General features: G+C 63.8%; 2 protein-coding genes across 9 annotated transcripts in view; one reads left to right on the top strand and one right to left on the bottom strand.

The window, feature by feature from the left end:
- LOC102741686 (tenascin-X-like) overlaps positions 1-7,716 on the top strand; it is a 42,873-nt gene extending 35,157 nt beyond the window's left edge. For all 3 annotated transcript variants that reach the window (XM_081827907.1, XM_081827909.1, XM_081827910.1), the window contains 15 exons: positions 512-799; positions 1,191-1,466; positions 2,704-2,979; positions 4,179-4,514; positions 4,779-4,901; positions 5,012-5,155; positions 5,318-5,437; positions 5,534-5,677; positions 5,775-5,905; positions 6,018-6,150; positions 6,239-6,390; positions 6,483-6,579; positions 6,669-6,830; positions 6,912-7,075; positions 7,422-7,716. In XM_081827907.1, the coding sequence (XP_081684033.1) occupies positions 512-799; positions 1,191-1,466; positions 2,704-2,979; positions 4,179-4,514; positions 4,779-4,901; positions 5,012-5,155; positions 5,318-5,437; positions 5,534-5,677; positions 5,775-5,905; positions 6,018-6,150; positions 6,239-6,390; positions 6,483-6,579; positions 6,669-6,830; positions 6,912-7,075; positions 7,422-7,526 (2,651 nt within the window). In that variant the 3' untranslated portion in view covers positions 7,527-7,716. The remainder of the gene's footprint in view (positions 1-511; positions 800-1,190; positions 1,467-2,703; positions 2,980-4,178; positions 4,515-4,778; positions 4,902-5,011; positions 5,156-5,317; positions 5,438-5,533; positions 5,678-5,774; positions 5,906-6,017; positions 6,151-6,238; positions 6,391-6,482; positions 6,580-6,668; positions 6,831-6,911; positions 7,076-7,421) is intronic.
- CYP21A2 (cytochrome P450 family 21 subfamily A member 2) lies at positions 7,224-10,567 on the bottom strand. 6 transcript variants are annotated; one of them, XM_006736232.3, is made up of 10 exons: positions 10,106-10,567; positions 9,924-10,013; positions 9,666-9,820; positions 9,467-9,562; positions 9,258-9,359; positions 9,069-9,155; positions 8,701-8,901; positions 8,313-8,491; positions 8,107-8,210; positions 7,224-8,015 (listed from the first exon to the last, which is right to left on the bottom strand). In XM_006736232.3, exons 1-10 carry the CDS (start codon positions 10,365-10,367, stop codon positions 7,750-7,752), a joined length of 1,542 nt encoding a protein of 513 aa, XP_006736295.2. In that variant the 5' UTR covers positions 10,368-10,567; the 3' UTR covers positions 7,224-7,749. The 6 variants fall into 6 exon arrangements, with proteins under 6 accessions (XP_006736295.2, XP_081684051.1, XP_081684049.1 ...); XM_081827925.1 differs by having other exon boundaries at positions 7,224-8,210; XM_081827923.1 differs by having other exon boundaries at positions 7,224-8,210; positions 9,069-9,359.
- Positions 10,568-12,814: the final 2,247 nt, after the last annotated feature.

Below are 12,814 nucleotides of genomic sequence, written 5' to 3'. Positions count from 1 at the left end.
TAGATCCGTCTCCTTTCCCATACGGCACTAATGATCCTGCCTCATCCTTTAGTTGAGTGAGCTTGATGGAGACTGTGTTCTCGGTCAGTTGGCATGTACCCTGGGCTTCATAAATTTTACCTGTGTTCTTAAACTTGCTTATTCATATATGGGCTCCTCAGGCTCCCCAACAGGGTATTTTAGTGACTCAGAACGTGGCTGCAGAGCCAGATTCTCTGGGTTTGATTCCTGCTCTGAACGTACTGACTGTGTAAATTCATGAACATTTCTTAACTTCTCTGCGCCGCAGCCCCACGCAAAATGGGGTGGGTGGTACTAACGGCATGTGGCTCGTGTGTCGTGTGAGGGGTACGTGTGCTGCTGTGGGAGCCGCCTACCGCCGTGCCGGCGACGCATCAAGCACTTTAGAAGAGCTTGTTGGAAACCATTTGCTTCATAGTCTGGGGAAAGCACTCCCTCTCTTGCGAAGGGTCCTGCCTTTGACCGCTCAGCCTCCTGTGCTCCGTTCCAGCCTCCCTGCCCGCAGAGCGCCCTGTGGCACCCCGCCTGGGGGAGCTGGCTGTGGCAGCCGTGGCCTCCGACACAGTGAGCCTGTCGTGGACGGTGGCCCAGGGCTCCTTCGACTCCTTCCTGGTCCAGTACAAGGATGTGCAGGGCCAGCCCCAGGCGGTGCCTGTGGGTGGGCACCTCCGTGAGATCAGCATTTCGGGCCTGGACCCGGCCCGCAAGTACAAGTTCCTACTCTTCGGCCTCCAGGATGAGAAACGCCACGGCCCAGTGTCTGCAGAGGCCAAGACGCGTGAGTGGAGGCGGGAGGCCACCTTTGGCGCTAGGGCCTCCTGGGTGTGCCTCGCCCCCTTGTGGCGACAGTCAGACTTTCCTGTTTCTATGCTCCACACTCCCGCGGCAGGGCCTCCGCACCTGTTTATGTACTAGGCCTGGTGAAATCCAGGTCCAGAGCTCCCCGCTTAGCCCTCGTTCTCGTCCTTCTCCCTGCTCTTTCTCCATCCTGACAGACGCTGCCTTCTTCCCTGGCCCGTCTTTTGTCCCTACTCCTCTGCTGCCCCACCTCCTGCCCTGTGGCCCAGCCACGCTGTCCCAGCTCCCAGGACCAGCTCCCAGAGCCGCAACACCCTGAGGAAGCTCTGTCAGTCTCTGTCACTCTCCACATACCTCTCTCTCTTCTGCAGTCTCAGACACGAAACCTCCCCGCCTCGGGGAGCTGACAGTGACGGACCTGAGCCCGGACTCCGTGACCCTCTCGTGGGCGGTCCCCGAGGGTGAATTCGACTCCTTCGTGGTCCAGTACAGGGACAGGGACGGGCAGCCCCGGGTGGTGCCTGTGGCCGCAGACCAGCGCGAGGTCACCGTGTCCGGCCTGGAGCCCAGCAGGAAGTACAGGTTCCTGCTCTACGGACTTCAGGGTGGGAAGAGACGCAGCCCAGTCTCTGTGGAGGCAAAGACGGGTGAGCCCCAGCCGAGCCCCAGCCCTCCACCACACCTTCTCTAGAGCTGCTGCCTATCGTGCCCCCAGAGCTGGCCGCCCCCCGGCCTATCCATGCCTCCAGCCTCAGCCTTTGCAGCAGCAAAAGCAAACATTTACTGAGTCTCGACCGAGCACTATTCTAAGTGTGTTACATGCATTATTCCCTCATTCACTGACTGCTCGATGTCATAAAAAGAATCCAGTCTTTGGAGCCAAGCAGACCTGCGTTCAAATTCCGATTGCCGGTGGTGTGGCCACGGACAAGCCACTTCCTTCCCTCGAACCGCAGTTTCCGTACCTGCGTAGGCATAATAAATACGATCAGCACTCCGTAAATGTTCCCATCCTCTTCCCTCCATCCCAGCTGAGGCAGGAGGTGGAAAATATGGAAGGGTTTGGCTGCAGAAAGACTATGGAAAAATCTGGTGTCATTGTGCCCATTACTCAGCCCCTTGAGGAAAGGGTGGAGGTGGGTCACTGACCCTTACCCCACTCCCAGGACCGTGAGTCATCCTGGCCGGATGGGGATGGAGCACAGGGTCAGTTGGGGCCTGGGACCCTGAGACTGCATAATTCTCTTCCCTAAGCCCCCATTATGGGGAGTGGATACAGGCTTCTCTGACCCCATCAGCCAGCGCCCATCCCCACCGAGGCAAGTCTCTTCTGCGTTCTGCCCTCCATTCTCCCAGTGCTGCCCCACCCTGCTGCCCTGGTCCAGGGGTGGTAGTGCAGGGCTGAGGAAGTGGGTAGAAGGATGGCCCGGGCTGATAGCAAGGGAGGGGGAGGTCATGGCCAAGCTCTGGGAGCCCATCAGCTTGGCTGGCTGCCCAGCCCAGCTCTTAGTGTTTGGGGGTGTCTCCCTGACAACCCAGATACACTCTGGGAGCCTTTCTGGGCTCCAGCCGCATCCCTGCTCAGGGGGTCAGGGGCCAGGGAGAAACTGAGGCCCTTCTCTACACCCCCAGGGGCCCTATCTCACAAGGTGATCTTTTATGCATTTACTGCACCCTGATAACAGCAGGGAGGGAGTGGGGGCAGGAAGGATTTAGGGCAGTGGCCTCCGGAGGAGAGATCGAGCTGCTCGCTGCCCTTCCTTTGGGCAGATTGAAGCCACACTGCAGGGACCCTTTCCTAGACCCTCATGCCTCCCAGAAGTTGCCAGGGCTGGGGTAGAGGTAGCTCTTGACTAACAGTTTCTCCTCCTGCTCTCTCCACAGCCCCCCTGGAGCACCCACCCCTCCTTGGGGAGCTGACAGTGACAGATGAGACCCCAGACTCCCTGCGCCTCTCATGGACGGTGGCCCAGGGCCTCTTTGATTCCTTTGTGGTCCAGTACAGGGACCCAGCTGGGCAGCCCCGGGCAGTGCCTGTGGCCAAAGACCAGCGGGAAGTCACCATAGAGGGCCTGGAGCCTGGCAGGAAATACAAGTTTCTGCTGTATGGGATCCACGGAGGACAGCGCCTGGGCCCCATCTCCGTCCTGGGAGTGACAGGTGAGCAGGAGCCTGAAGGGACGACAGGAGCAGGCCTGGGGCATAAGGAGGCCTGCCCAGGGCTCGGGAAGGAAGGGAAGTGCGGTTCGGCCGACTTTGGTGGTGACCAAGGAGTCCGTGGAGGCAGGCGCAGGGCAAGGCCCTGACAGCGGCCCCGGCCTCCCAACCCCCACCCCGTCCCTCTCCTGAGGCGGCTCTTACCAGATGGGGGCACACCCCCTCCTGTGGATGAGTCAGGAGCCTTTTCTCTCAAATGGAAAATAACTGGAGAAGGACATAGGCGAGGGACGCTGAAGGAGTGGCCTCCTCCGCGGGAGGTGTTGACACCCTCCCCGAGGGAGGGGCCAGCACCCCGAGGTGAGGCGCGAGAGGCCGTGGAGGTGGAGAAAGGGAAGCGAGTGTGGGACGGACCCAGCAAGCCATCCCACAGAGGGGTGATGGGGCCACAGTGCTGGCGCTCAAAGGGGCCCAGAGGTGGCAGGACTCAGTGCCAGGGCAGGGAAATGGCAGATTCACAGGAAGGAAGGTGCCAGAAGAGCCTCGCTCCCCTCCTGCTCAGCTTCTCCCCTGGGCTTCTCCCACGCAGCCCCCTGGCGCCCAGCCACAGAGGCCCCCGAGCCCCCCGCAGGGCCCCAGCTAAGGACACTGGCAGTGAGCGACATAACCCCAGACTCCCTGCGCCTCTCATGGAGTGTGGCCCAGGGCCCCTTTGAGTCCTTCGTGGTCCAGTATCAGGACACAGATGGGCAGCCCCAGGCCTTGCTCGTGGGCGGCAAGCAGAACACGGTGCAAGTGTCGGGCCTGGAGCCCCGCACCGCCTACGAGTTCTTCCTCTACGGCCTCCACGAAGGGAAGCGCCTGGGGCCTGTCTCGGCCGAGGGCACCACAGCTACTGGCAGGCCAGGGCCCTCTCTCTAGGCCTCACCCACCTCTGGACTGGGACCGACAGGGCTAACGGGGGTGCCCAGACGTGGTGACTGTAGAGAAAGAACATGAGGAGGGCCCCAGAAGGAGGAAGGGTGGCCCAGCAGCCTTCGGCTCTACGCACACCTGCTCACTATGGGTCCTACCTGGGAGGGCCCGCCCCTCATTAGCTCCATTTCCCAGATGAGAAACTCGGGGCCAGGGTGGGGCGGTGCCAGAGCCCTGCCCCAGGCCACCGAGGTGGTGTGCTTCTGTCTCCCACCCGCTCCGTGCAGGGCCTGCTCCTGCCGGCCTCACCCCCGGGGAGCCAGGGCCCCGCCTGTCCCAGCTGTTGGTGACCGACGTGACCACCAGTTCGCTGCGGCTCAACTGGGAGGCCCCGTCGGAGGCCTTTGACTCCTTCCTGCTCCGCTTCGGGGTTCCATCCCCAAGCACCCTGGAGCCGCACCTGCGTCCCCTGCAGCAGCGGGAGCTGACAGTGCCGGGGTCGCGGCGCTCCGCCGTGCTCCGGGACCTGCACCCGGGGACCCTGTACAGCCTGACGTTGTATGGGCTGCGTGGGCCCCATAAGGCCGACAGCATCCAGGGCACGGCCCGCACCCTCAGCCCAGGTAAGGCCCCTCAGTGGGCACCTTCGTGTGCTGCCCCGAAGTGAGGGGTCTCTACTTTGTAGGGCAGGACCTAGTGCCTCAGCCAGAGGGGAGCTTGGTGAGTGGTGCAGGGCTGGGAGGCGTCTACAGAGACTTCCTCTCCTGGGTCTAGAGGAAAGGGGTGGTGAGCAGGGGCCCAGGAAGAGGCAGGGGTGGGGATCTTGGGGTGGGAGCCTCCCTGCCCCGTGCCCTCACCCACGTTCCTCGGCACACCCCTCCCCGCAGTTCTGGAAAGCCCCCGTGACCTTCAGTTCAGCGAAATCGGGGAAACCTCGGCTCAGGTCAGCTGGATGCCTCCAGCATCCAGAGTGGACAGTTTCAAAGTTTCCTACCAGCTGGCAGATGGAGGTGACACCCTTTCGCCCGTGTCCTCGTTTGCCCTCATCTCTCCTGCTCCCTGCGCCCTGCTCTCCCTGCTTGCTTCCCGGGGCAAACTCCCGAGCCCACTGTGTTTTCAGGCGAGCCGCAGAGTGTGCAGGTGGATGGCCGCGCACAGACCCAGAAACTCAAGGGGCTGAGCCCGGGCTCTCACTATGAGGTGACCGTGGTCTCTGTCCGTGGCTTTGAGGAGAGCGAGCCTCTCACCGGCTTCCTCACCACAGGTAAGATGGACTAGGCCCCGGGCAGGAGGTGGGGGGAGAATGAATGGGGAAGGGGGAAGGTGTGAGAGGCTTGGACTGTGGACCAGAGGCCAACGGAGCCTGGGAAGGTGAGGGCTGAAGAGGCGGGCAGGGGACAGCTCTGAGGCCCCTCCCTTCTCCCAGTTCCCGACGGCCCCACTCAGCTTCGAGCGCTAAACTTGACGGAGGGATCGGCTCTGCTGCACTGGAAACCGCCCCCGGCCCCTGTGGACAAGTATAACGTCCGTGTCACAGCCTCAGGGGGTGAGCGGGGCTGCGGCCTCTGGCGGGGACTTGTTGGGGGGGAGGGGCTCCGGCAGGGTGAAGGGGGGCAGATGCTGATGCTCACCCCACTCCCAGCCCCCTCACTGCAGGCCTCAGCCCCGGGCAGTGCGGTGGAGTACCCTCTGAGTGGCCTGGAGCTGCACACCAACTACACAGCGACCGTGCGTGGTCTTCGGGGCCCCAACGTCACCTCCCCAGCCAGCATCACTTTCACCACAGGTGCAGCCTGGGAGGTGTGCGCGACGGGGGGAGGGGAGGTTCCAGGGAGCTAGGATGGGCCTTGTCTCCATCTCCTCTTCCCATCTTCCCCTCCCAGGGTTGGAGGCCCCCCAGGACCTGGAGGCCAAGGAAGTGACCCCCCGCACAGCCCTGCTCATTTGGACTGAGCCCCAAGTCCCTCCAACCAGCTACCTGCTCAGTTTCAACACCCCTGATGAACAGACCCAGGTGCCCCCATCCCTCCCTCACTCCCAGGTTCCAATCCAGGAAGTGCTGCCCCCTCCTCTGCCTCTCGCAGCAGGGCTCCCCGTCCCCTGACCTGCTCCTCGTCTGTCCACAGGAGATCCTGCTCCCAGGAGGCGTCACCTCTCACCAGCTCCTGGGCCTCTTCCCCTCCACCCCCTACAGCGTGTGGCTCCGGGCTATGTGGGGCGAGAGCCTCACACCGCCTGTGTCCACCTCCTTCACCACTGGTATTTGGGCACTGGGACAAATTTGGTCAGGGGCTGAGCGGGCCTAGGGTTTGGGAAAAGGACCGGCCCCTCATTGTCCTCTCCCCAGGTGGACTTCCGATCCCCTTCCCTCGGGACTGTGGGGAGGAGATGCAGAACGGAGCCCGCACCTCAAGGGCCACCACCATCTTCCTCAATGGCAACCGCGAGCGGCCCCTGGACGTGTTTTGTGACATGGAGACCGATGGGGGCGGCTGGCTGGTGGGTGGCACACGGAAGCCCAGGGGTCTGCCCGGGGCAGGGGCTGCCGTGCCAGCAGCCATAGGCCGATGGTGCCTCCGCCCGCTTCCCAGGTGTTCCAGCGCCGCGTGGACGGACAAACGGACTTCTGGAGGGACTGGGAGGACTACGCCCACGGCTTTGGCAACATCTCCCGGGAGTTCTGGCTGGGTCAGTGCCTCACAGTGCTGGGGGCCGGGGAAGGGACGGAGGCCCTGTGGACACCAGGACCCTGAGGAGAGCACTGTCCCTCCCCCCAGGCAACGAGGCCCTGCACAGCCTGACAGACGCGGGCGACTACTCCATGCGCGTGGACCTGCGGGCCGGGGACGAGGCCGTGTTCGCGCAGTACGACTCCTTCCGGGTCGACTCGGCGGCCCAGTACTACCGCCTTCATTTGGACGGCTACCACGGCACGGCAGGTTAGGGGCGGGCCGGGGGGCGGGTGGGGAGGTGGGGCAGGGGGCGGGGAGGCCCTCACTGCTCCTCTCACACCTGTCCAGGCGACTCCATGAGCTACCACAGTGGCAGTGTCTTTTCTGCCCGGGATCGAGACCCCAACAACCTGCTCATCTCCTGCGCTGTGTCGTACCACGGGGCCTGGTGGTACAAGAACTGCCACTACGCCAACCTCAACGGGCTCTACGGGAGCACAGTGGACCACCAGGTGAGGGGCCTGGGGGGCAGCACCGAGCTGGGCGGTGGCGGGGGCGTTCACCCCGCTGGGGTGCGACAGGACAAGCTCCCCAGCCGCTTGGTGCCTCAGGACCCTCATCTGTGAAATGGGACAATAATGCCAATCTCACCAAGCTATCTGGAGGGAGACATGAGCATGATTTATTGGACGTAGAGGGCCAGCTCAGATGAAGCCTCAGGCCTTGGCAGTTGAGGATCATGAAGTCGGTGGGGGGTGGGAGAGGGGTTGATTTCTGGGAACCATCTCCCCAGAGGGGCAGGGGTGGGAGCAGATGGGATGTGTGGCTTTGACTCTGTCTCGACATCTCCTCTCCCAGGGGGTGAGCTGGTACTACTGGAAGGGCTTCGAGTTCTCTGTGCCCTTCACGGAAATGAAGCTGAGGCCAAGAAGCTACCGGCCCCCAGCGGCCCAGGGAGGCTGACCACCGCTCGCCTCTCGGGCGCCCCAGAATGACTGCCGAGCACTGAGGGGTCGCGCTCAGAGAAGAGCCCGGGGCCACCGTGACCGTCCAGCCACCGGAGGGAGCCTTCTCCATCTGCGATCTCACAGCACCATGTTTACAGGGGGGGAGGGCAGGGGTTTGTACGGGGAGTAATAAAAGGGGAAACTGAGGCATGCGTGCGGCCGGCGTGCGTCCTGCCCCGTCACGGGTGCTGGCCCGGCGCCCGGGCCCCTGCGCCCCGGGGCTGCAGCCGCACCTGGAAAGGCCGCACGGTGAGGTTGACGCCACCGCGGGGCCGGGGCTGCAGGGAGGGCAGGGCGCCGGTGGGCGGCAGCAGCGTGAAGGCCCGCAGCAGCTGCGCCAGCACCACGCGCAGCTCCAGGCGCGCCAGCGGCTCCCCGAGGCACACGCGGGCCCCGCAGCCGAAGGCCAGCACTCTGGGGCGGGCGCCGGGGGCCAGGAAGCGATCTGTGGGCACAAGGACAGAACCCGGGGTTCTGTAGCCGCGGGGACCGGCCTCTGGCGCCCCCACGCCGCGGGCGCCCTCCCCGCCACGCACCCGGCCGGAACTCGTGTGGCCGCTCCCAGACCGTCTCGTCTAAGTGGGCGCCTTGCAGGTTGGGGATGACAACCGTGCCCTCGGGGATGTCGTAGCCCAAGATGCTGAGGGGAGGGTGGAGTCAGAGGCCTGCCAGGACCCCTCCCCTCCCCCCCACCCCCCCAGCCCCGGCTTGGCCCCACTCATCCCCAGCCCTCGGGAGCCACCTGCTAGGCCGCGTGGCACGGTGCGGCAAGGCCAGGGGCACGACGGGCCGCAGGCGCAGCACCTCGGCGATGGTGGCCGTGAGCAAGGGCAGCCGTGCGGGGTCTCTGTATGGGACTCGGGAGCCTGACGCTCCAGGGCCCAGCTCACGATCCAGCTCTTCCTGCAGTCTCTGCTGAATCTGGGAAATGGGAGCAAGCCTGGTGTCTGGGGCCGGGACCCCGAACCGCCCCCTGGAGCAAACCCCCCCCCCCGCCACAAGTGTCCGAGCCGATCAGGAGAAGCCAGCCCCCGGGTGAACACAGCCCTCGCACGCTGCGGGGGGGGGGGGGGGCGGCGGGCAGTGAGCTGAGGTCCCGGGGCCCCAGCCAGGCCACACCCAGGGTGCACCTCAGGGTGGTGAAGCAAGAAGGCCACGGCCCAGGAGAGGGTGGTCGCCGTGGTCTCAGTGCCACCAATGAACAGGTCCACCACAGACATATGCACGTGTCCTTCAAGGAGCTGTCCGCAGCCCTCCCCTGCTCTTGGCTTGCCCACTCGTTGGAGCATATAGTCAGTCATGTCCTTCCACTGGCCTGCCACCATGCTCTCCTGTGGAGGGGAGGAGGGGCCGGCCTCAGTGCCTGGCTTGGCGAGAAGGCTCTCAGGGGAGCCACGGGTCCCGGACCAGTGGGATGCTGAAGAACCGGCCCAGCTCTGGGGCAGTAGGATCCCAGGCTGTGGGCTGCGGGGGCACCGGGGACGTACAGCCTTCCCACCTTGTGCTGCCTCAGCTGCTTCTCTACCATGTGGTCCCTGTTCTCCAAGGCCTGCTTCAGCCTGCGGAGGCCTGGATTGGGGAAGAACTGGGGCAGGGAGCAAGAGGATGTAGCCCCAGGCAAGGAAGCCTGTCCCCCCCAGCCCCTCTCTCTCCCGGGACCCAGCGAGTCTGGGCTCCACCTCCTCACCCTGAGAAAGGGAACAATGTCCAAGATTTGGACGGACCAGTGCTCCCAGGTTTTCATCAAGTCCTGGACACAGTCATGAAAGGCATGTACTAAGGTGTCCTCCTGCCCCCCGCCAAAAAAAGAGGGAATGGTTTCAGTTCAGGACCAGAGAGAGAGTCAGGGAGGGGCCAAGGAAGAGCCCCAGCATATGGAGGGCAGGGAACCTTGACCTGGTCTCCAAAGGTGAGGTGACAGATGATGGTGCAGGTGAGGAGAGAGAACTCCTTCTGGATGGCCACAGGGGTGCCGGCCTGGGCTCTCATGCGCTGCAGAGAAGGGGCTGGGACTAAACGGGCCGGGCCGGGCCGGGCCAGGGAGCTGCCGGGACAGGGGAGGCGGGCGGGGGCGACTGCGGGAGTGCACCCTCACCTCACAGAACTCCTGGGTCAGCTGCTCCACCATCCCCTCCGTGGAGTCGAAGAGGCCCAGCAGCAGGGCTGAGCGGGTGAGTTTCTTGTGAGCCTTCCAGAGCAGGGAGTAGTCCCCGAGGGAGAGGTCCTGGTAGTGCTGAGACACCAGCTTATCTGTGAGTAGGAGAGGGGTCGAGCTGACCACGGAAGCCACGGGTCTGACCTCCCCTGCCTCCGCCAGCCCGTTTCTTCCCTCGAGAACCGCCCCGACCCTTACAGGACGCTGTCTGGGGTCTGCCGGCAAAGTCCACCCATTTCCTGATCATGGCTTCCTCGATGGTCCTCTTGGAGTTCAGCACCACCACATCTGGGGGAGGGCCAAAGTGGGGCATCAGCAGGGAGGGGACCCCTCCTCCCCTCTGTGGCGGGGCCGGGGGAGGGCAGCTGGGGCAGACGAACCTCTCAGCCCCAGGCGGAGCCTGTAGACAGGCCCCAGTTTCTGGGTCAGACCCAGCAGGTAGAGGGGAAGGTTGGGCCGCAGCAGGTGCAGGAAGCCAGGCACAAGAGGTGGGAGGTGGAGGCTGCGGAGCTTCCACTTGTGCCACAGCAGGCGGGCGCCAGCCAGCACGGTCAGCAGCAGAAGCCCGAGGAGGAGCATGGCCAGAGCCCCGGGCAAGGCCCTGGCTGGGCCACTTATAGTGTCGGCGGCCCCTGCACCCATCTTGCTGCTCTGACTCCTTCCCTCGGCTCCCTGCCCACTGCGCCGCCCACGTATCCTGGAGGGGCACCAGTCCCCCCTGGCCTTGGGCAGTCCACATGTCAAAGAACCGGCCTTTCATCCATCAAGAAGAAAGGAAGGGGGATGCGGCCGTGACCTTTCTCCCGCAGCCAGGGCAGCCAGGATCGGTTTCCTGGCCTGGCGTCAGCCAGGCGGGAGAACGCGGCCGCCCTCGGGCCTGAGCCCTCTCCCCGCCACCCCACCTTGGACGAGCTTCCTGCTTTATCTGGGAGAGACAACAGCCTGCCCTGCCTCACCAGCCCTCCAGGACTGCCTGAGGGCGAAAGGGGATGAAAGTGGCCTGCGTGTTTTTAACTTACAGACAGGGTGACCGGATGGCCTGGTCTGCCTGGAGCACCCCAGTTTATACCTGTAGGCCCAGTGTAACTATTAACCATGCCCCATTCCCATCTCAAAAGTTGAAGAAGATGAAGAGCGATATGGCCCCCCGGTTTAGAGCTCTTACTAGTACTCGATATACTCTTTGGTTGCAAAGGAAAGCGACCAACTTGAGCTGGCTTGAGCCAAAAAGAGGAATTACTGTACAAATACGGGGGCATCTCAGAGAACTGAAGAGAGCAGGAGAGGGGGCCTCGGTGGCCTTGGAAGCCAGGGACGGGGGAGGCCAAAGCTGCAGAGAGGCGCCAACTCCTCACTCTTGGCTCCTCCCTCCTCCGCGTCTGCCACCCGCCCTCTCCCCTCTCCCTCTGCCCCTGCTGCTTGTGTTCCCAGCTACAGGCGGGATGGGACTGCCTCCAGCGTCAGAGTCCACAGGCCCAGCCCCAGGTCGAGAGGGTTCCCGGCAGGACTGAACATGCCCCCTACCAATGCCAAAGTCCCCAGGAAGGAGCCCGAGAGCCACAGTGGGATCAGGAGGTCCAGCCCTATCCTGCGAGCTGTTGCCATAAGGGCTGGGGTCCCACTGGACCAGGTAGGGCAATCAGAAACCACTTGCACGGGTGAGGAGGCAGCTGAGAGGCTCAAAGGAGGTTTCGGAGAGATCGTGCCAAAGGGCTAACAGTGCTTAGTGAGAGATCTGGGCTGCCTGGGGGTGGGAGAGAGGGGTCAGAGGTGACCTAAAGCGCACATCACCCCCCAACTCCCCATGCCTGGCTCTGTAAACTGATCCTGGCACCCAGGAGTGGGTAGACCTCCCCCCGCCACCCGCCCCGAGCTTTACCCAGAGTGCACAGGCTATGTGGCTGGAGGCCAAGTCGAGGTGCTGGCTGTGCCACCCACCAGCTTGAGGAGTAACTGCTGGGGGTCCTGGTGGGAGAGGTCGGGCTCGGCCTGGACCCATGCCCAGGGCCGGGAGGGAGAGAGCAGGGGCGGCACTTCGAGGGTTAGGCAGCCACCGCTAACCCCCTGCCTCACAGTTGACCTCCCAGACCCAGGCCGTGTCCTGCCACAACTGCAGCGGGTGCCTGGCTCTCACAGATGGCTCTCGGCCACCCCATGCTGGCCAGCTTCGGGGACAGAGATGTGATGGGTCGCCGCAGGGCCATGGAACAATAGTCCCGGGGAGCCTCGGGAACACAGAACCTCTCTGAGTTGCACAGCATGGGAGGGGGCTCCACTGGAAAGAACAGTGACCCGGAAAGCTGGCCTGATTGTGAACCAGCCTTCCTCAACTGACCTGATTACGCCGCCAGCCCCAGCTCTCCCACCCCACCTCCAAATCCGAATCTCGGACACGGTGGAATCACATGCAGTGCCCCCAGATGGGCTCGGTCCTGCCCCCTGACCTCTGGGCCTTTCATATTCTCCGCCCGTCTACCTCACAGGCGCTCAGCTACCCCCACTCTCTATGCGTGACGAATCAGCTTTCAGAACCCAAGTCAGAGGTCACCTCCTCTGGGAAGCCCTCCCCTTCTCCCTGCCCCCAAATTCGGTCGGGTGCCCCACAGGACCAGGCAGCTCCCGAACAGCACACGTTTCGGGGATGGGGACCTGGCACAGGGCATGGCATGGAGGGAGAGCCCCACAGACTGAAGCCGTTCGATCGGCTGGCAGGCTGGTGCACGGACTCCGCTGCCGTCAACACCGATCTCGGCCAACTTCTCTAGCTGGATTTCTAGTCAGCCCTGGAGACCCAGCAGGGGCCACCGAACGGGGGAGAGCGAGGCAGGCAGGTGGGGAGGGTGGACCCGCTAAAACAGCGGCCTCCTCGGTGTATCAAACCCCACCCTGAAGTCATGGCGCAACTCGGGGAAAGTTCCCTAACCACTGGTAAGGAGATCAAGAAGCAACTGCTTCCAAGAAACCAGACGTCAGCTACAGGCCGGAGACCCCAGAACACCCAGCCGCACAGGGGCAGAGCGGGAAACGCGTGGCCCAAAGGGTGGCGGCGTTAGGCTCAGCTCAAGCCACGCCCGAGGCCGCAGGGACCG

Source organism: Leptonychotes weddellii, chromosome 8, assembly GCF_054177405.1.
Source record: "Leptonychotes weddellii isolate Sample4059 chromosome 8, ASM5417740v2, whole genome shotgun sequence".
NCBI lineage: Eukaryota > Metazoa > Chordata > Mammalia > Carnivora > Phocidae > Leptonychotes > Leptonychotes weddellii.
This window is presented reverse-complemented; position numbering and strand designations above follow the sequence as displayed.

Excerpts from the sequence above, each read along its gene's own strand:
- CYP21A2 (XM_081827923.1), bottom strand. The coding sequence starts at position 10,367 with ATGGGTGCAGGGGCCGCCGACACTATAAGTGGCCCAGCCAGGGCCTTG. Across the intron at positions 9,360-9,466 it reads ACCTCACCTTTGGAGACCAG|GAGGACACCTTAGTACATGC; the intron begins GTCAAGGTTCCC and ends GGCGGGGGGCAG. Across the intron at positions 8,211-8,312 it reads CGTGCCACGCGGCCTAGCAG|CATCTTGGGCTACGACATCC; the intron begins GTGGCTCCCGAG and ends CCCTCCCCTCAG.